At 45.7% G+C, this 21805-nt stretch overlaps 1 protein-coding gene across 2 annotated transcripts in view; it reads left to right on the top strand.

Annotated features, from left to right (window-relative positions):
- Positions 1-15222: 15222 nt before the first annotated feature.
- Positions 15223-21805, top strand: part of NUP58 (nucleoporin 58) — a 40335-nt gene continuing 33752 nt past the window's right edge. For both annotated transcript variants that reach the window (XM_051850730.3, XM_051850731.3), the window contains exon 1: positions 15223-15568. In XM_051850730.3, the coding sequence (XP_051706690.1) occupies positions 15462-15568 (107 nt within the window). In that variant the 5' untranslated portion in view covers positions 15223-15461. The remainder of the gene's footprint in view (positions 15569-21805) is intronic.

Raw genomic sequence — 21805 nt, forward strand, 5'->3', positions numbered from 1 at the left:
TTCTCGGCCTGCAGCAAGATCTGAGGACAGTTCTGGTTGTCACATGGTGGGTTAGGTGGGGGCCAGAACTGCTGCCGAGCACAGAGCAACGCCCCGGACCAAGAGCTGTCCTGCCCAGGAGACTGGTGCAGACGTGGGCGATCCCTGCTGCGGACTTCTGGGCGTTCTGCACCCAGCAGTTTCACTTTTGTGATTTCAAAATGTGAGGAAGGACGTTATCACACCATCTTTCTTTTTTAAAAAAAGAAAAAGTTTATTTATTTATTTGAAATTCAGAGTTACACAGAAAGGAGGAGAGGCAGAGAGAGAGAGGTCTTCCACCTTCTGGTTCACACCCCATTTGGCCACAAAGGCTGGAGCTGAGCCCTGTGCTGATCTGAAGCCAGGAGCCAGGAGCTTCTTCTGGGTCTTCCACGCAGGTGCAGGGGTCCAAAGACTTGGGCCATCTTCTACTGCTTTCCCAGGCTACAACAGAGAGCTGATGGGAAGTGGAGCAGCCGGGACTCAAACCGGTGTCCAGTAGGATGCCGGCACTGCAGGCCATGGCTTTACCCGCTACACTAGAACAAAGGCCCCTACTCCATCTTTCTTACTATAGTTGGTGTTACCAACACCTCTCTAATTTTTACATTCTAGGTAAAAAAAGATTTTTTTGTTTCATTTTACATCAAGTGTTCTTGGTATTGTCTTGTTTTGAGTACCTCCATGGAGATGCCTGATAAACACAACAGGTTTTTTGGTGGCCTAGCTAACCCCTGTAAGGTAAATGTGTAACAAGGATAAGACTGAACTACCTACAGTTTCTGCCCAGTATCACATCTAAAATACACACACACACACACACACACACACAAATCCTGCGTGGTGGAGGGTCAAGGGAAACACTGAAAAATAATTTTTCAGAAACAAAATGACATGAATTCTATTGTATAACATAGAGAGTTCTTTGATAAAATCTCTCCCAAAAGTCTGTATGTTCCTTTTCCCATGTATGCCATATATGCCAGGCTCCTCTTTCTTATCTTTTGCTGTTCTGTTGGTTTCCTTCCTCTGACCAGTTCTCATAGAGAGATAATGATAACTTGGTTGGCTAACACCAAGTGATATCAAGTGACCATGAGAGTACCAAATGCATATGAGGAAATACTATTATTTTCCTCACTTTAAAGATAAGAAAAGTGAAAGGCAATGAAGTTAAGTAACTTGCAGAAAGCATAGATCCATGATATGAAAACAGACAGTCTGACTCTAGAATCTGTAATCTTTTTTTTTTTTTTTTTTTGATAGGCAGAGTGGACAGTGAGAGAGAGAGACAGAGAGAAAGGTCTTCCTTTTCCGTTGGTTCACCCTCCAATGGCCACCGCGGCCGGCGTGCTGCGCTGATCCGATGGCAGGAGCCAGGTACTTATCCTGATCTCCCATGGGGTGCAGGGCCCAAGGACTTGGGCCATCCTCCACTGCACTCCCGGGCCACAGCAGAGAGCTGGCCTGGAAGAGGGGCAACCGGGACAGAATCCGGCGCCCCGACCGGGACTAGAACCCGGTGTGCCGGTGCCGCAAGGCGGAGGATTAGCCTAGTGAGCTGTGGCGCCAGCCAATCTGTATTCTTTTTTTAAGACTTTAAATATAGTATTTATTTTCTTAATACGACCAGAGGCTTATATTTTATGACAAATCAGCCCCATGCTGTTTTGCTGGGTGGCTCCTAAATGCATGATGTATGATGAATATTCCCAAGGAAGCTTTTGTATAATACTCACTTGTGATTCTTAATTTTTTTATTTTATTTGGTAGGTAGAGTTGTAGACAGTGAGAGACAGAGAGAAAGGTCTTCCTTCCATTGATTCACTCCCCAAATGGCCCCTACAGCGGGCGCTGAGCCAGTTCTGAAGCTAGGAACCAGGTGCTTCTTCCTGGTCTCCCATGCGGGTGCAGGGACCCAAGCACTTGGGCCATCTTCCACTGCCCTCCCAGGCCACAGCAGAGAGCTGGACTGGAAGAGGAGCAACTGGGACCAGAACCCGGCGCCCATAAGGGATGCTGGCGCCACAGGCAGAGGATTAACCTAGTGAGCCACGGCACAGGCCCCAAATGTTTTTAAATTTTTATTTAATAAATATAAATTTCCAAAGTACAACTTTTGTATTATAGTAGCTTTTCCCTCCATAACCTCCCTCCCACCCACAACCATCCCATCTCCCACTCCCTCTCCCATCCCATTCTTCATCAAGATTCATTTTCAATTATCTTTATATACAGAAGAGCAATTTGGTATATACTAAGATTTCAACAGTTTACCCACACACAGGTAAATAAAGTATAAGTACTGTTTGAGTAGTAGTTTTACCATTAATTCACATAGTACAACACATTAAGGACAGAGATCCTACATGAGGAGCAAGTGTACAGTGACTCCCAGTGGTGATTTAACAATTGACACTCTTATTTATGACATCAGTAATCACCTGAGACTCTTGTCATGAGCTGCCAAGGCTATGGAAGCCTCATGAGTTCACACACTCCGACCTTATTTAGACAAGGCAATAATCAAAGTGGAAGTTCTCTCCTCCCTCCCTTCAGAGAAAGGTACTATCTTCTTTGATGGCCTGTTCTTTCCGCTGGGATCTCACTCACAGAGATCTTTCATTTAGGTTTTTTTGTTTGTTTGTTTGTTTTGTTTTGTTTTGTTTTGTTTTTGCCACAGTGTCTTGGCTTTCCATGCCTGAGAAACTCTCATGGGTTTTTTAGCTGGATCTGAATGTCTTAAGGGCTGATAGAATCTGTATTCTTAAGAACCATTCTGTTTGATTTGCTTTCCAAAATCCATACCAAAGTTCCATTTATGGCACTATGGTAAATCAGGAAATCTCCCTGCCTTTATGAAAAATAAAATAATGGACAACATGTAAATCAATCAATTATATAAGCATCAAATAACTGACAAGATAGTGAACACTTACAGGTGCAAAATAAAAAGGAAAGCATATGCACGGAGATTAAGCAAGCACGAAGCAGAAGCTGATGCTTTAAGTGGGCCATTTCCAAGTCAGGTGAATTTATTCTTTTTTTTTTTCAAGATTTATCTATTTATTTGAAAGGCAGAGTTACAGAGAGGTAGAGGCAAAGAGAGAGAAAGAGAGAGAGGTCTTCCATCTGCTGGTTCACTCCCCAGCTGCAATAGCTGGAGCTATGCCGATCTGGAGCCAGGAGCCCCCTCCGGGTCACCCACATGGTTGCAGGGACACAAGGGCTTGAGCCATGCTCCACTGCTTTCCCAGGCTACAGCAGAGAGCTGGATCAGAAGTGGAGCACTCAGGACCTGAACCAGAGCACATATGGGACGCTGGCACTGCAGGCAGCAGTTTACCCAATATGCCACAGCGCCGGCCTCTCCTCTCTGTCTTGATACCAGTCTGGGATATGAAGTTCAGAAGTCAAAGTCAATGGAGAATCCAATGGGAGATCCCTCCCACACATGGCCAGAGCCAGAAGGAAACTCAGCCAATCAGATCCCACCTGGTAAGACTGCAAGGCAGTCAGCCTTGATATTGAGAAAAGTGGGATGTCTAAGACAATCCTGAAGAGGCCTGTAGACAGATTTGCAACCTGGAGTCTTACCTATGTAATCTCAAAACCTCAAGCTGGAAATGTGGTTTATGTGGTTGGGATTAATCTTTCTTAGCAACTTTACAGCAGCAAATATAAATCCTTTTTGGTAGAATATGCTTTTATAATAGGCCTCAAATAACTCTCACAATTACATTAATTTTCTAAGGAAAATTAAAATTAAGTCACAAAACTAACCAGCACAAAAGAAAGCAATTCTTAAGAGACAGTCAGCGGCCAGCGCCACGGCTCACTAGGCTAATCCTCCGCCTTGCGGCGCCGGCACACCGGGTTCTAGTCCTGGTCGGGGCGCAGAACCAGATTCTGTCCCGGTTGCCCCTCTTCCAGGCCAGCTCTCTGCTGTGGCCAGGGAGTGCAGTGGAGGATGGCCCAAGTGCTTGGGCCCTGCACCCCATGGGAGACCAGGAGAAGTACCTGGCTCCTGCCATCGGATCAGCTCGGTGCGCCAGCCGCAGCGCACCAGCCGCGGCAGCCATTGGAGGGTGAACCAACGGAAAAGGAAGACCTTTCTCTCTCTCTCTCTCTCTCTCACTGTCCACTCTGCCTGTCAAAAAAAAGTCAGCAGGAATGATATGTTAACAATAGAGATTTTATAATTATGATTCTTATATTATAGAACAACCTTGCTTGTTATCGTTAAAGAAATAAATGACAATGAAAATATATGCAATGTACAGGGAAATTTTTTAAATTATTTATCAGATAGAAAGAGGACCCAAATAGAATTTTATAAATGAAAATATAGTCGGCCGGCGCTGCAGCTCCCTAGGCTAATCCTCCACCTGTGGCGCCAGCATCCCGGGTTCTAGTCCCGGCTGGGGCGCCAGATTCTGTCCCGGTTGCCCCTCTTCCAGTCCAGCTCTCTGCTGTGGCCCGGGAGGCCACAAGTGCTTGGGCCCTGCACCCGCATGGGAGACCAGGAAGAAGTACCTGGTTCCTGGCTTCAGATCGGCACCGCTGTGCCGGCAGTAGTAGCCATTTGGGGAGTGAACCAACGGAAGGAAGACCTTTCTCTTTGTCTCTCTCACTGTCCAACTCTTCCTGTAAAAAAGAAAAGAAGAGAAGAGAAGAGAAGAGAAGAGAAGAGAAGAGAAGAGAAGAGAAGAGAAGAGAAGAGAAGAGAAGAGAAGAGAAAATATAGTCAGCACTCTGCCTTTGTGGGTTCCACATCCAAAAATATTCAGAAAAAAATCTGTCTCTACTGAACATGTAGAGTCTTTCTTGTTCATTATTCCCTAAACAGTACAGTGTAACAACCATTTCCATAGCATTTGCATTGTTATTAGATATTATAAGTAATCTAGAGCTTCTTAAAGTATATAGGAGGGGTCAGCGCTGAGGCGAAGCAGGTTAACGCCCTGGCCTAAAGTGCCAGCATCCCATATGGACACCGGTTTGAGACACAGTTTCTCCACTTCTGATCCAGCTCTCTGCTATGGCCTGGGAAAGCAGTAGAAGATGGCCCAAGGCCTTGGGTACCTGCACCAAGAGTCTCCCCTACGTGGCAGACTCGGAGGAGGCTCCTGGCTTCGGATCGGCGCAGCTCTAGCCATTGTGGCCAACTGGGGAGTGAACCATTGGAAGGAAGACTTCCCTCTGCCTTTTCTCTCTGTGTAAATTTGACTTTCAAATAAATAAATAAAATCTAAAAACAAATACAAATGAAAAATAAAGTATATGGGAGGCTTTGTGTTGGTTCTATGCAAATTCTATGCTGTTTTATATAAGGGACTTGAGCACCCATGGATTTTGGTTATATGCAGTGTCCTGAAACAAATTCCCCCATGAATACTGAGACAAAAGTACAAAAATTGAAATTTAAAACATTCATTGGACAGGTTTAGCAAATTAGACATAGTTGGAAAAGGAATTTAAAAACCCAAAGTTACTAAGAAAAAAGTCCTGCAGATAATAATACAGAGAGACTAAAGACTGGAAAGATGGTAAATAGACTACAAGAAATGGAGGCTACAGTCTAAAGGTCTAATATAAATCTAATCACAGTTTCATGAACATAGGAGAAGTGAGCAGAGACTGGGATTAAGATAATAGTTTTAATAGTTTGAGGAGCCGGCATTGTGGCACAGCGGGTTAAAGCCCTGGTCTGAAGCGCCGGCATCCCATATGGGCGCTGGTTCTAGTCCTGGCTGCTCCTCTTCCAATCTAGCTCTCTGTGATGGCCTTGGGAAGCAGTAGAAGATGGCCCAAGCCCTTGGGCCCCTGCACCCACGTGGGAGACCAGGAGGAGGTTCCTGGCTCCTGGCTTCGGGTCAGTGCAGCTCTGGCCATTGTGGTCATTTGAGTGTGAACCAGCAGATGGAAGACCTCTATAATTCCTGAGACAGATCTACTGGTTTACTGCCCAAATGGCTCCAATATCTGGAGCTGGGCAGGTTGGAGCCAAGAGCTCCATCTTGGTCTCCCAAATGGGTGACAGGAGCCCAGCTACTTGGGACATCATCTGCTGTCTTCCTGGGGACATTAGCAGGCAGCTGAATCAGAAGTGGAGAAAGCTGGGCTCACAGTGGCACTCTGACCTGGGATGCTGGCGTCGCAAGCAGTGGCTCAACATGCTGTGCCGCAATGCTGGACTCTGGAATAATATTTTTAATATGTAGAAAGAAAACAATGTGCAGCTCAGTTCACAATAGCTAAGATATGGAATCAACCCAGATGTCCATCAACTGAAGACTAGATAAAGAAATTATGGTGTATGTACACTATGGAGTACTACTCAGCTGTAAAAAAACTAAATCCTGTCTTTTGCAATAAAATGGATGCAACTGGAAACTATTATACTTGCTGAAATAAACCAGTCCTAAAAAGATAGATATCATATGTTTTCCCTGATCAGGGGTAACTAGCAGAGTACCTAAAATGTAATGTATTGGAGTGAAATGGACATTGTTTTCAGCCCTTGTCTCTTTTGTTGAGGAACACTGTTTTTTTTCCTTTATACTATCTGTTGAACTCTTTTACTTAGCGTAAACCTTATGATCGTTAAGTAAACTAAAGGTAGATCTCTGTAAAAATTAAGAGTGGGAATGGGAGAAGGAGGAGGAAGAAGTGTTGAAACATAGGCGGGAGGGAGGGAAGTATCACTATATTCCTAAAGTTTTGTTTAAATGAAATACATGAAAATTGTATAACTACATAAAATAAAAAATAGAAATGGCTCCAGAACATACAGGAACAAAAAAAAAAAAAAGAAAAAGAAAAAGCTAAAAAAATTTTCAAGAAAAAAAGAGTTGAGAAAACAGATTTTTTTAAAAAGGAAAGGAAATTTAAAAGAAAAAAACAAAACAGTTTCCCATGACTTATATTAAAGAAATTCTAAAAGCATACTTCAGAATAAGGAAAGTGATCACAATGGAAGACCTAACAAACAAAAATAATGAAGCTTTTTAAGATGCAAGGTAATTATTAAATGCAAGCAAATATTGACTGCATAAAGCAATAACAAGGTTTTACAAGGTTTGGGAAAAAGAATTCAAATATACAAGTCAAGAGTGAGATAAAATTTCCTGGGATCCTCGTGTGGTCTGGAGGAGAGCAGGAGTGCTGGTTAATTGTCACCTTTATGGCTCAATAGGCTAATCCTCTGCCTGCGGTGCCGGCACACTGGGTTCTAGTCCTGGTCAGGGCGCCGGATTCTGTCCCGGCTGCCCCTCTTCCAGTCCAGCTCTCTGCTGTGGCCTGGGAGTGCAGTGGAGGATGGCCCAGGTCCTTGGGCCCTGCACCCCATGGGAGACCAGGAGAAGCGCCTGGCTCCTGGCTTTGGATCAGCACGGTGCACCGGCCGCAGCACACCAGCTGCAGAGGCCATTGGAGGGTGAACCAACGGAAAAGGAAGACCTTTCTCTCTGTTTCTTTCTCTCACTGTCCACTCTGCCTGTCAAAAAAAAAATTTGTCACCTTTAAATGTTATGTTTACATTTTAAGACAACTGCTAAAATAATATAAACAGCACATAAATTCCAAGTCAGTAGAGGGGTGAAGCAGAATTTTGAAAAGATGTATTTGCCAAAGCTTAAAAATTATCCAATGTCAATGACTAAGCTTAACAAAATATGTGGAAGATATTTATAGAGCATGTTATAAAAGCAGATAGTAGATGGATTGGTAAAACCTACACATGCACAGACATAAAGAGATATATACTTTGTGAACTGGAAATTATTTTTTAGGGCAACTGTGCTCCTGGGACAGAACTGAAAGTGTAGAAATTGAAACATATGTAATGGGTATTTGATTTATGAAAATGGTGGTATTTCCAGCCAGTTGGGAGAAATGTTCAGTAAGTGGTGCTGAGGCGGTTTGGTATGTGTGTGTGGGAAAAAAATAAAATGATTCTTACTCCACACTGTGCATTTCCATGTTGATTAAAGACCCAAACATGCAATCGGTTAATTAAAACTTTTGAATAATATGTGAATATCCTCATAACTGCTTTACAGGAAAATATTTAAAACCAGGCATTAAAAACATTAGACATAGTAAATTGAATTATATTTAGTTGTGAATTTCTAATCCTCAAGAAGGGGTGGGCACTGCAGCCCAACAGGTTAAACTAAGGGGACACCTTTATGATATATCATAGTGCCAGTTCGAGTCCTGTCTATACTACTTCCAATCTAGCTTTCTGCTAATGTGCCTGGAAATCAGCAGATGATGGCTCAAGTACATGAGTTCCTGTCACTCACATGGGAAACTCGTATGGAGCTTCTAGCTCCTGGCTTTAGCCTTGCCCAACTCAGGCTGTTCTGGTCATTTGGGGAGTAAACCAGCTGATAGAAGAATCTCTCTCTCTCTCTTTCTCTGTTACTCGCCTTTCAAATAAAATGAAACAAAAATACAACAGGCAGTCAGTAAAAATGTAAGCCAGAAAGTGTAAGACATTTTTTTTTAAATTTTTTTTTGACAGGCAGAGTGGACAGTGAGAGAGAGAGAGACAGAGAGAAAGGTCTTCCTTTGCCGTTGGTTCACCCTCCAATGGCCGCCGCGGCTGGCACAACGCACTGATCCGATGGCAGGAGCCAGGTGCTTCTCCTGGTCTCCCATGGGGTGCAGGGCCCAAGCACCTGGGCCATCCTCCACTGCACTCTCTGGCCACAGCAGAGAGCTGGACTGGAAGAGGGGCAACCAGGACAGAATCCGGCGCCCCGACCGGGACTAGAACCTGGTGTGCCGGCGCCACAAGGCGGAGGATTAGCCTATTGAGCCACGGCGCTGGCCATGTAAGACATTTTTAACACATGTAATACAAGAAGTAGGCATATTCAGAACCTATGAAGAATTCCTACGCATCCAAAAAACAAGGAGAGACTCAACAGAAAAATAAGTAAAACACTTGTACAGGGACTTTAGAAAAGAGGATATCCAAAAGTCTAATCAATATATTGAAAAGTATTTAACTTCACTGTTCATCAAGAAAATGGAAAACGTTAATAGTTAACAGGTAAGGATGTGTACCAACACAGACCACCTGACATTGCTGGTGGGAATGTAAATTGCTAGAATGTCTTTGGACAGCAGTTTGTAATCATCTGATAAACTTGAATATGCACACATCCTGTAAACCTATGTGTCCTCTGGAGCATCCTACACATCTGTACATCAGGACACATATGTAAGTATATTTAGAGCAGCCCTGCTTGTAATAAAGACTAGAAACAAGGAACTATCAACAATAGAATGAATACATTGATACAAGGGGAGACTATGCAGTAATGAAAAGCTCTTAATCACTTGTAACAATAGAGATAAACCTCATATAACTAAAAGACACAAGACACAAAACAATACATATGGTGAAAGTGCACTTAAATTATACTCCAAAGTAGGCAAAACCCAAGTGTAATGCTTAGTGGTGAACATGTACATACGAAAACTATAAAGAAAGGTAAAGAGTATATCCTTCCAGTTGTCAGGATAACAGTTACTTTGGGGTAAAAAGAGGAGTCTGGGATTGAGGAGAGCTCTACAGGGTACTTCCAAGGTGCTTTAAAAAAAAGATTTATTTATTTACTTGAAAGTCACGGTTACACACAGAGAGAAGGAGAGGCAGAGAGAGAGAGAGTGAGAGAGAGAGAGAGAGAGAGAGGTCTTCCATCTGCTGGTTCACTTCCCAACTGGCCACAACGGCTGGAGCTGTGCCGATCTCAAACCAGGAACCAGGAGCTTCTTTTGGGTCTCCCATGTTGGTGCAGGGGCCCAAGGACTTGGGGCGTCTTCTACTGCTTCCCCAGGCCTTAGTAGAGAGCTGGATTGGAAGTGGAGCAGCTGGGACTCGAACTGGCATCTATAAGGCACTATAAGGCACCTGGCACTGCAGGTGGCGGCTTTATCCACTTGGCCACAGTTCTGGACCCCCAAGGGCTTTTAATGTTAGTTTTCCTAACTTGGGTGATGGTTACAACTCTTCTTTGCATGCTTAGCTTATTATGTAGTTCACCAGTCTGTCATTTATTAGTTTAGTAGTAGTTACTAGATACTTTATATATTTATTTCCAAGTATACTTTTGCAATTGAGAAACCTCTTTGAAGTAGGACAATTTTGACTTCTTACTGAATTAATATGTAATAGTTTAAAAAATTACACGGTGGTATAAGACTTATCATAGAGTTCAGGTAGGCTCTGCTCCACTCCATTTCTCCTTTTTTTTTTTTTTTTTAATCCGAAGCCAGGAGACAGGAGCTTCTTCCGGGTCTCCCTGTGGATGCATGGGCCCAAGGACTTGGGCCATCTTCTACAGCTTTACCAGGCCATAGCAGAGAGCTGGATCAGAAGTGGAGCAGCCGGGACTCAAACCGGTGCCAGCTTTAGTTGCTACACCAGAGTGCTGCCCCCACCCCCCATTCCTCCTTGTGAAAAGCAGTCCTTTTGCCTTTTGTTTCTGCATTTGCTTCTAGGTATTTACTTTTTAGTTTTTGATCATTTCTGTTCACGCCCCTCATTGCTGCTCAGGATTTAGCTTTTATTTATTTATTTTTTAACATGATTCCTACTCCCAAACTATTTTATTTCTTTTTTTTTAAACTATTTTCTAATCCTTTCTCTAAAGAGAGTTTTCTAACACATTTAATAATAAGCAAATGAGCACCCAATGTTTTCATTGTTTTTTAAAGAAAGATTTATTTATTTATTTGAAAAAGTTACAATGAGAGAGAGAGAGAGAGGGAGAGAGAGAGAGACCTTCCACTTGCCGGTTCACTCCCTAGATGGCCACAATGAAGCCAGGAGCCAGGAGTCTTATCCACATCTCCAACGTGGGTGCAGGGGCCCTGAGCCCTTGGGCTATCTTCAGCTGCTTTCCCAGACCATCAGCAGGGAGCTGGATCTGAAGCAGAACAGCCAGGACACAACATGGAGCCCATCTGGGATGCCAGTGTCACAGGCAGTGCCCTTACCTGCTACTCCACAATGCCACCCTCTTCTTCATTATTCTTATCACTGAACTAAATAAAGTATTTTACTTAGATTTTCTTTTTCATTTTTTTTTTAATTTTAGGATCTGCTGCTTTGAATCATTTGCCCTGCCTTGGATTCTCAAGTTACATACTTCACACTAGGAAGAGAGAGGAAGGGAGGAAGGGAATATTATTATTATGTTCTTAGAATTGTATATGTGAACTATATTGCTTGTTAAAAACTAAAATACCGGCCGGCGCCGTGGCTCAATAGGCTAATCCTTCACCTTGCGGCGCCGGCACACCGGGTTCTAGTCCCGGTCAGGGCGCCGGATTCTGTCCCGGTTGCCCCTCTTCCAGGCCAGCTCTCTGCTGTGGCCAGGGAGTGCAGTGGAGGATGGCCCAGGTGCTTGGGCCCTGCACCCCATGGGAGACCAGGAGAAGCACCTGGCTCCTGCCATTGGATCAGCACGGTGTGCCGGGCAAGCCGGCTGCGGTGGCCATTGGAGGGTGAACCAATGGCAAAGGAAGACCTTTCTCTCTGTCTCTCTCTCTCACTGTCCACTCTGCCTGTCAAAAAACAAACAAACAAACAAACAAAAACTAAAATACCTAAAAATAAAGGAAAAAAGCCAACTGAGTAAAGACTGAAACCTAATAGGGCTTTCTCACATTTTCTTTTTTGAAAATTTTTTATTAATATAAAGAGAACAGATCGCACATATTTCAAAGATGCAATTCTCAGAACATAAGGATACTTCCCTCCTTCACCACATTTTTTTTTTATCTTTAGCTACTATTGATTTAGTTAAGATCAGCCCTGCCAGGTCATTTCCATAGCTTCATTTTGCCAAGTTGCTGAATGACAATGTAAAATTATCTTACGTGAAAAATTTTAATGTCTTCACTGATTTAAGAAATTTAAAGTTCTTCCAAAGGAAAAAAAAAAAAAAGCAAAACACATCACCCTGGAACCAATCTTCCTCTTAGGATATTTAAATGCAAATACAAACTAGAATTTAAGTTTTGTTGTCTTTCAGACAACTGGATTTGATCATGACACTAACAACCTCATCCCACTAGCAAATCAGCAAAAAAAGGAATTTCTGAACAGAATTTTCATAATATACACTAGAAGCAAGGGGAAACAAACCTGCTTGCCACAAAATTCAGCACCTGCTTCCTCCTGGAAAAGCAGTAATTCAAAGCGAACAAGTGAGTTCAGGGCCCACAATGTTAAAAAAAGAGTAATATGTGGCGGATGCTTTAGAATAGCATGTGTTATGCACACTAGACTTGGTAAGAAAGGTTAAGTTAAGCTGAACCGAGATGCTCCGGGGTTCTGCCTGTCTGGTGGAGCAGCTTGAGGCCCAGTTTAGGTAGGCACGATGCTTGAGTTGTCATTTTACTGTCAAGTTTTCAGTTGACTAACCAAATAATCAAGCTTAATCACACTCAATTTCCCTTATTAACGTCTTAAATGAGTCCTGCATACATCTCTTTCCTGTCCAGCAAATCTTAAGTCTCTTTAACTAATATACATTTCTTAAGTGCCAGATACTTTGCTCTTCATTTTTGTTGGTATTCTTCAAAAATTTTCAAAAGCACACACTAGGGAGTGAACACATACGGAGCTGCCTTATAGCTTCCTTCCTAAAGTTACTGGTGTTTTAGTTGAAAAGGAATCCTCTGGGGTTTATGTTAACAATACTATCCCCAGCCAGCTCCGCGGCTCACTAGGCTAATCCTCTGCCTGCGGCGCTGGTACCCCGGGGTTCTAGTCCTGTTGGGGTGCTGGTTCTGTCCCGGTTGCTCCTCTTCCAGTCCAGCTCTCTGCTGTGGCCCCGGGAAAGCAGTAGAGGATGGCCCAAGTGTTTGGGCCCTGCACCTGCATGGGAGACCAGGAGGAAGCACCTGGCTCTTGGCGGCCATTTGTGGGGGGTGAACCAATGGAAGGAAGACCTTTCTCTCTGTCTCTCTCTCTCACTGTCTAACTCTGCCTGTCAAACAAACAAACAAACAAACAAACAAAAAAACAGTACTATCCCGCAGCCATCACTGAAAATAGCATTCTTTAGATCACTGAAACTTGAAACCCTACAATAATTTTCATTTTTCTCCTCCTGTTCAGGAACTGTAAAATTTCCCTTTATGCTACAGTTCAGATATACCCCTTTTCTGTCATTTCCATTGTGCCTTCTACGATGTTTAAACTGCTCTTTACTTAGTTTTAATTATTAAAGCAAACAGATGGTGTACGAACTGTTGTCACAAAACTCCTCAATCCACAACAACAAACACTTATTTCGCACAGTTTCAGAGGGTGGCAAGTCCAAGATCAAGGCGCCTGCAGATAAGTTTCGGGGTGTTCAAAGGTCCCTTGGGGCTATGTCCTCAGGCAGTGGACAGAACAAAAACACTAATCTCACCTTGGGGAACCCACTTTCCTGAACCCTGTTACCAGTCTCGGAGGGGAGGGGAGGGTGGCTGCTGGAGGGAGTTGCATGGGAAACAATTGCAAAGGAGCAGACACTTTTATTTGATGGGCAAGCGACAGAAAAGCATCTGGTCCAAGAGGAGACCAGATGGAGTGCCCAACTGGACACTGGCTTTCGTGAAGTGTCTGGGGTTTTTAAGGCATTACCATCTGTTCATTGGGTCATTCTATTGGGGGTGCCCATTGGATGGGGGGTTTCACATACTATGTTGATTGGCTTGGGGCTCACGGAGACAGCAGGGGTCTCCTGGAGACAGTCTGGCTCTCCCCAGGGGCTCAGCCTCTTCCTCTTCCAGTTTTGGGTGAAAGATGGCAACCACCCTGAAAATGTGACTTAAAACCACAAGGTCACACATGCAGCACATGAAGCTATTCATGGGGGAGATGCCGGCTGGTCTGGAAACAAGCGTTTTAGCCCCAGCTTGGCAGCCTGCTGGTGAAGGACATTCTACCTGCGTCTGAGGGGCCCTCACACCCCCAGCCCCACTGGATAGCCTCAAACTCATCTAAGTTTAATTATCCTCCAGGGCCCCATGGTTGGGGGGGCAGGTAGGACTTCAACATATGCATGTGGGGAGGGTTATAATTGAGTCCTTAGCCCCTGGCAACCTACAAGCTCAGCAGCAACCACTGTTGAACCTAGGGGAGCACCCGATGTGCCATTATCAAGATCGCTCCTGTTGAGGTCGTCTTTGGAGCTATGGGGTTTTGGTCAAGGCACTGCCCTGGCGGGAATTACGTTTTAGGAGAACACACCCTGGCGTTGCTCACAGGATGGATTTTCCTGAAAGAGACCATAGGCAGGGAAAGCAATCGAGAGACTCCCTCACTCATCTCCGACATAAAAAAAAATGCAGACCCACATTATGACGGTAGCCTCGCAAGGCATCCAAGGCAGAACGCCCTTCCTGATGCTTCCGCCAAATGGGATCTCTTCTAACTGTGCGGTGTTCTAATGCAGCTCATGGAACCCTCACATTTCATTTCACCGCACAGAGTACTGAGTGTCATACCGGAAATAAAAATTCCCTTCCACTTGGCAGTTCCCGGGCTCCAGCACCGGGTGTGGGCGCCGCGCACTGCCGCGACGCAGCAGCCGAGGGGGACCCCGCGTCCCGCACTCCTTCGCCTTGGGTCCTGTTTCTTCACTCAGCCACAAGCTAGGCGATCGGGGGCCCGCCGGACTCGGCCCCCGGGGACGCCGTAGCCACCGCCGAGCGCCCCGGCTCGCGCGCCGGACGCTCCTCAGGAGTCGCTCCCCGGACGGCGCGGCGGCCTCCGCAAGTACCGGAGCGCAGAGAACGGCCCACGTCGTGGGACCAAGGAAGGAACTGTTAGCGACTGAGTTCCCAGCCGTCAGGAAGCTGACCAGCTCCGCTTCTTTCTCGGGGCTGTGGCAGCCGCGCCCCGAAGCCGGACCCGCAAGATGCCCTAATCCTGGGATTCTGCGCCATGTTTGGCAGGAGGCAGGCTAGAAGCAGTAGAACTGAGAGTCATCAGCCATAAAGTATAGATTTCGTCAGCACGAATACAAAGACAGAACTAAAAAAGAGAGAGAAATGGTTTTGTAACGTGTGGTGTGATTTTTTTTTTTTTAACTCTAGGCGCCTACCCCTTTAAGAGAGCCGGCGGTGCCCCCACCCCACCGCATCCCAGGGTGCCTCGCGCGGCGCGTCCAACCCGCTCCCGTCCCAGGGTTCCCTGCCCGCGGCGCGCTCGCTTCCGGCGGCTACGAGCGCGCGGCGAGCGTCCGGCGTGCTCTGGCGTGCCTGCCCCACCCCCCTCGGCCTCGGTCTCGCAGTGGCTGGGCTTGAAGTTCCCGCCAGGTCAGGGCTGGGCAAAAACGATGCTGCCTGGCCCGCCCTGGCTTTGAGACTGAGAAAAACGCCCATCTCGAGCTTGCTGACAGCTTCCAGCCCCGGCAGCCATGTCCACAGGGTTCTCCTTCGGGTCGGGGACGCTGGGCTCCACCACCGTAGCGGCCGGCGGGACCAGCACCGGCGGCGGTTTCACCTTCGGCACCGGGGCGTCTAGGTAACCGCGCTTTCTCGCCTGCCCGGACCCGGCCCTCGTCCGCAAGGCTCCCTGGTGCCCCTACCCTCTCTCTCTCTCTCGGGTAGGCCTGGAGACGAGCATTTGCTGAGCCGGAGGCCTCCCGCTCCCCCACGCGCCCGGGCCGTGCTGGCGGCTGTGGTGGGGAGGACCCCAGACTCCGCGTTTGGGTCATTGTTCCTACTGCGTGGAGTCTCATTCCCGAGCTTCAGCGGTGTCAGTCTTAGGTGTGGGAAGAATGTTGAGCGAATGAATGAAATGGTTGCATATTGTGGGGTTTTACAGACCAACAGCTAGTAGAAAATCTGAAGGACAAATAATAGCTTTTTTTCCCCCTGATAATTCGGATTCCATTGTGTTTTACGGTTTTGAACATGACCGTGTGTTGCAGATCTCTTAGTTATTTTTACGGAGCTCTCAGACCTTCGTGCCACATGGGAGCCTGTCTGTCTGGTTTGTTTTGTTTTAAACAAACAGCTTGAACAGCGTGTATTGTGGTAACTTCCTGCCGAATGGGCACGTTCGTGTGTCCTAGGTCCGAATGTTGTGTTGTGAGGAATCACATTGCTACCTAAATTACCAAATGTAGAGATAGCCTGTTCATCCGTTTTGCGCATCCTGCTAGTTCAAGTGGTGACAGAAGTAACTAGCGGAGGTCCAGAAACAGACTGGTGAGAGATCATTACGAGAGACTTAATCTTTACGACTCTTGTCTTTTGACAAGAGGAGCTCAGAAAATCGAGAAGGGTGCATCCCATGGGCAAGATGGCTCCTGAGGCTTGTAGGAGGTCACTGTAGATTAAAAAGGCACATATATCGTCTGCAATGCTTGTGTTTTAAAAGGGGAGGGGAGAGGAAGGGCGGACTGCACAGTCCCGGCCGAAATCTGTTTCGCTCTTCACACTTAATCCGCAAGCCCTGATCATCCTCTGCATGTGCCACCCGTGTCCGTTTCCGTGCCACCACACCTGGCTTCAAGCTGTTGTAATTTATGTAGGTTAAATTCCTGCTTGTTAGGCTCTGTTTTTGAAGGTGGGATAAATGAGAGACCTGCCCTCCTGACACATTCCTGGGAAAATAGTGATTCTTGTTAAGCTTACAACCTGCCGTCTTGTGAGGGACGAAAACTGCTCCCGTAAAGCCGTGCGTAGATCAGTTCAGGGGACTAACTGCCGTCTCAGAACCCGCTGTTACAGTAATCTTTCTAACACATTGGTAGATGTTGTAAAAACGTCCATTGCTTCACATTTCGATCATTTCCCACTGGCTTAAAAAGAAGTAACAAATGAAAACATTTTCCCAGTGGTTCCCCAGGCCCACTATATTCTAGAACTTCTCCAGCTCATCTTGGGTCTTGTCATTTCCACTGTTAAAGGTAACATTGACAGCCGGCGCCGCTGCTCACTAGGCTAATCCTCCGCCTTGCGGCGCCGGCACACCAGGTTCTAGTCCCCGTCGGGGCGCCGGATTCTGTCCCGGTTGCTCCTCTTTCAGGCCAGCTCTCTGCTGTGGCCAGGGAGTGCAGTGGAGGATGGCCCAAGTGCTTGGGCCCTGCACCCGCATGGGAGACCAGGATAAGTACCTGGCTCCTGCCTTCGGATCATCGCGATGCGCCAGCCGTAGCACGCTGGCCGCAGCGGCCATTGGAGGGTGAACCAACGGCAAAGGAAGACCTTTCTCTCTGTCTCTCTCTTACTGTCCACTCTGCCTGTCAAACAACAACAACAACAAAAAGGTAACATTGACATTACCAGCCAGTAGGTGCCCAAGAATAAATACTTGAAACAAAGTTTCAGAGAAAGAAACTAAACCCTTGCTTGATGTTGATATTTTCTGTTCTGTTCCATTTCCTTTAAGAAAATGCTGCTTGTGACTTGCTATACTCCGCCCCTAGAGCACTCATCACAGTTGTAATCAGTTCATTATGTTTGTTGTTTTCTTGTTTGGTGTCTGATCCCAGTTCTAAAGCATAAGTTCCTTGATGCTAGAGACCTTTTCATAGTGTTTTTCCAGTAAACACAGTGACTGGAGCTTGAATAAATGAGCACTTAGCATCTGTACCTCCTCCTGACGAAACCTCCTGAGGGCAGGATCTGGGCCTTGATTTACACTCCATCCTCAGTCCTTTGGACAGTGCCTGGCATAGAAAAGGGGCTTTCATAAATACTGGTTCAATGACTGAGTTATTAGCAACAGACTCAAAAATGTACTCAAGCTGTCGAAAGGCTTGTATAAATTAATGAAAGGAGACAGTCTAACAGCTGCTTATTAAAGTGCTGCTGGAAGGCCTGATGGCCTCGTGCCTCCTGGGGACTTGGTCTCTCAAGGTACATCAGTGTGAGAGTGTTGCTTCCCAAGCTTCAGATCCCACGTCTGGAAGAGGGCTATGCTAACATTCATCTCAGAGTTGTTGAATGAGAAGAAATGAAGCAAGCAAGGTATTTAGCATCATGTCTGCCACTTGCTCACTGCTTTTGTGTGTTAGCTCCCAGGCCCACATTAAAGCCAACTGGGGTGACAATGCTTACATGATGGAATCAGCTGCTCCCCTCCCCTCCTCTCCCCTCTCCCCCACCTGCTTTGTAATTTTATTTATTTTCAAGGCAGAAGGACAGACAGATCTCATATTTGCTGATTCACACCAGAAGTGCCCACAGTAGCTGAGGCTGGGCTAGACCAAATCCAGGAGCCAGGAACTCAATCCAGTCTTCCACTGGGTGACAGGGGCCCATGTACTTGAGCCATCACCTGATGCCTCCCAGTGCACATTAGCAGGAAGCTGGAGTCAGAAGTGGAGCTGTGGCTGGAACCCAAGCACTCGAGCACGTGGGAGTCCAGGAGGTGTCATGAATGGCTGCCCTAACTTTTGCTTTTCTATAACAGACCTAAAGGAGTCCTTAGAGATAACACTTGGTTGAAGTAATAATTGGTCAGGCCTAGGCTGCCTTTTCTTTTTCTCAAAGTAGGTTAATTTCACTTCTTAGGGAAATTCTCTTCTATGGTGAAGTAAGATTTCATTTTGATGTATATCTTTGGTAGTATTTTCAACTTCAATTATATAACACTTAATAGTGTCTTCAGTTATCTTAAGTTGTAAAGAAATTTTAAAGTTTTAGTTCATTATCTAAAAACACTTTGTTCTTCCTTTGTCGTTAACACCAGCTGAAAACAATGAAATCACTGCTTTGGTAGTAAAGGGAGCATAATAATTATTTTCCTCCGGCCCCTGGCCTGCAGCGCCAGTTTTATTTCCCGGCTGCTCCTCTTCCGATCCAGCTCTCTGCTATGGCCTGGGATAGCAGCAAAAAAATCGCCTAAGTCCTTGGGCTCCTGCACCCACGTGGGAGACCCAGAGGAAGCTCCTGGCTCCTGGCTTTGGATCGGTGCAGCTCTGGCCGTTGCGGCTCTCTGGGGAGTGAACTAGCGGATGGAAGACCTCTCTCTGTGTCTCTACCTCTCTCTAACTCTTTCAAACAAATTTTTTAAAAATCTTTAAAAATATTTTTAAAAATTAAAAAAAATAATTATTTTCCTAACTGAATGTCTTCAAATTTTATTAATTTAAAAAAATCCTAAAAATACTAATTTATTCTATACCATATTATACACCTAGCAATCCTAAAATAAAACCAGATTACCTTGGGCTAAGCCAAATATCATCCTTTTCTCCCTCTAGTTCTATTACCATGTCTGGACATGTATATTCTGTACTTTTAACTCTCATTTAGTTTTTTTTTTTTTTTTTTTTTGACAGGCAGAGTGGATAGTGAGAGAGAGAGACAGACAGAAAGGTCTTCCTTTGCCATTGGTTCACCCTCCAATGGCCGCTGCGGCCGGCGTGCTGCGGCCGGCGCACCGCGCTAATCCGATGGCAGGAGCCAGGAGCCAGGTGCTTTTCCTGGTCTCCCATGGGGTGCAGGGCCCAAGCACCTGGGCCATCCTCCACTGCACTCCCTGGCCACAGCAGAGGGCTGGCCTGGAAGAGGGGCAACCGGGACAGAATCCGGCGCCCTGACCGGGACTAGAACCCGGTGTGCCGGCGCCGCTAGGCGGAGGATTAGCCTAGTGAGCCGCGGCGCCGGCCCTCTCATTTAGTTGTTTTGTTTTGTTTTGTTTTATTGTTTCTCACTTGGTTTTGATTGTAGCTAATAATGTTTCTAAAATGCCATTTTAATTCAGCTAATTGAATGTTGAATGATCTCTGCTTTAGTTGTCAGTAAGACCTTGCAGCCTTGCTCTGCTTCCCCTTGCCCTTCATATGCCCAGAGGCTCACATACACATTTTTAAAATTCGTGATCAACTAGGACAGGATTAGAGTACACCCTGTCTTTTTGCTACTCAGGGTTGGTGACCCATCCCAAGTTCTGCCTTGTTACTAAGCCATTCTGTCACTTTGCCCCTCATAACAATCAGCTCTTTGCCTCAGATTTATGCCTCACTTGGTATTTAGTTATAATTGGCCCTACAGTGGTTATAAATCTTTTGAAGGCATACATTTGTAGTGCTTGAATCATCCCCTCTCCCAAGGCCTCAAATGTATGCAGGATGGCTCTTTGGGCTGATACGGAATTGATGCCTGGACCTGTGTGACTTGGAGAACTATTCTAGCCTGGATTCCAGGTGTCATTTTATCCCCTGGTAAACAACATGTTTCTTTCCTTTTTTTTTCTATGCTAATTTCTTTTTTTTTTTTATTTAATGAATATAAATTTCCAAAGTACAGTTTATGGATTACAATGGCTTTCCCCCCCAACAACATGTTTCTTGAATAGCCGCTTAGTGATAGTTCTGTCCCTTTGCTGTTCTGGCATAAAGCCCTGTATATAATGTGTCCAGTTGAATTTGTAAATATTTCTAATGATAGCAGTAGCTATAACATTTACTGAAGCCCATGTGCCCTAGCTAACTTTATTTTTAAAAACCCAGGGAAGTTGTGGATACTGTTATTTCTATTTTACAGATGAGGAAACAAAGGCTCAGAAAGGATAAGTAACAATAAACAGGTATGAGGACATCAGAGAGCTGGTATTGGAGCCCAGCCACACACTGTTGCCGCACACAACACTGGCCCTGTGGCACAACTGGTTAAGCCACACAGCCTGCAGCCAGCTGCTCCATTCCAGTCAAGCTCCCTGCTAATGTGCCTAGAAAAGCAGAAGAAGAGGCCCAAGTCATGGGTCTCTGTACCCACATGGGAGACCCGGAAGAAGCTCTGGGCTCCTGGCTTCTGCCTGGCCCAGCCCTGGTTGTAGTGGCCATTTGGGGAGTAAGCCAGTAGATGAAAGATCCTTGTCACTCTGTCCTTCCTTTTCTTGCTCTGTAACCCTGCTTTCAAACAAATAGATATTTAAAAACAGTTTTTAAATGCTTTCTCAGATGATGATTATGGTTTTTTTTTTTTTTTTTTTTTTTTTTTTTCCCTGACAGGCAGAGTTAGACAGTGAGAGAGAGACAGAGAGAAAGGTCTTCCTTTTTCTGTTGGTTCACCCCTTAAATGGCTGCTACAGCTGGTGCACTGCGTCGATCCGAAGCCAGGAGCCAGGTGCTTCCTCCTGGTCTCTCATGCGGGTGCAGGGCCCAAGCACTTGGGTCATCCTCCACTGCCTTCCCAGGCCACAGCAGAGAGCTGGACTAGAAGAGGAGCAACCAGGACAGAATCCAGCACCCCAACCGGGACTAGAACCTGGGGTGCTGGCGCTGCAGGCAGAGGATTAGCCTAGTAAGCGGCGGCACTGGCCGATGATTATGTTTTTATGAGGCAAACAGTGAGTCTTCGCATTATATTATGCATGTTTTTATACTCTTTCTGGACTCTCTTCTGTAATTCTGGAAGTATCACATTGTCAGATTTTTTTGTTATATTTGTGATTTGTCCTCAGCAAATCTGAGCCCCCGAGACTTGATGATAACAGTTGAAAAGTGGTCAACTTTGTGCACATTTATTTGTTTTTAATCAGTTGCTCTTTTTAGTTTTTTTTTTTTTTTTTTTGACAGGCAGAGTGGACAGTGAGAGAGAGACAGAGAGAAAGGTCTTCCTTTTCCGTTGGTTCACACCACAATGGCCGCTGCAGTGATCTGAATCCAGGAGCCAGGTGCTTCTCTTGGTCTCCCATGGGGTGCAGGGCCCAAGCACTTGGGCCATCCTCCACTGCACTCCCTGGCCACAGCAGAGAGCTGGCCTGGAAGAGGGGCAACCGGGACAGAATCTGGCGCCCCAA

Source organism: Oryctolagus cuniculus, chromosome 9 (genome assembly GCF_051225735.1).
Source record: "Oryctolagus cuniculus isolate XC-2025 breed Fujian yellow rabbit chromosome 9, ASM5122573v1, whole genome shotgun sequence".
NCBI classification, from domain to species: Eukaryota; Metazoa; Chordata; class Mammalia; order Lagomorpha; family Leporidae; genus Oryctolagus; species Oryctolagus cuniculus.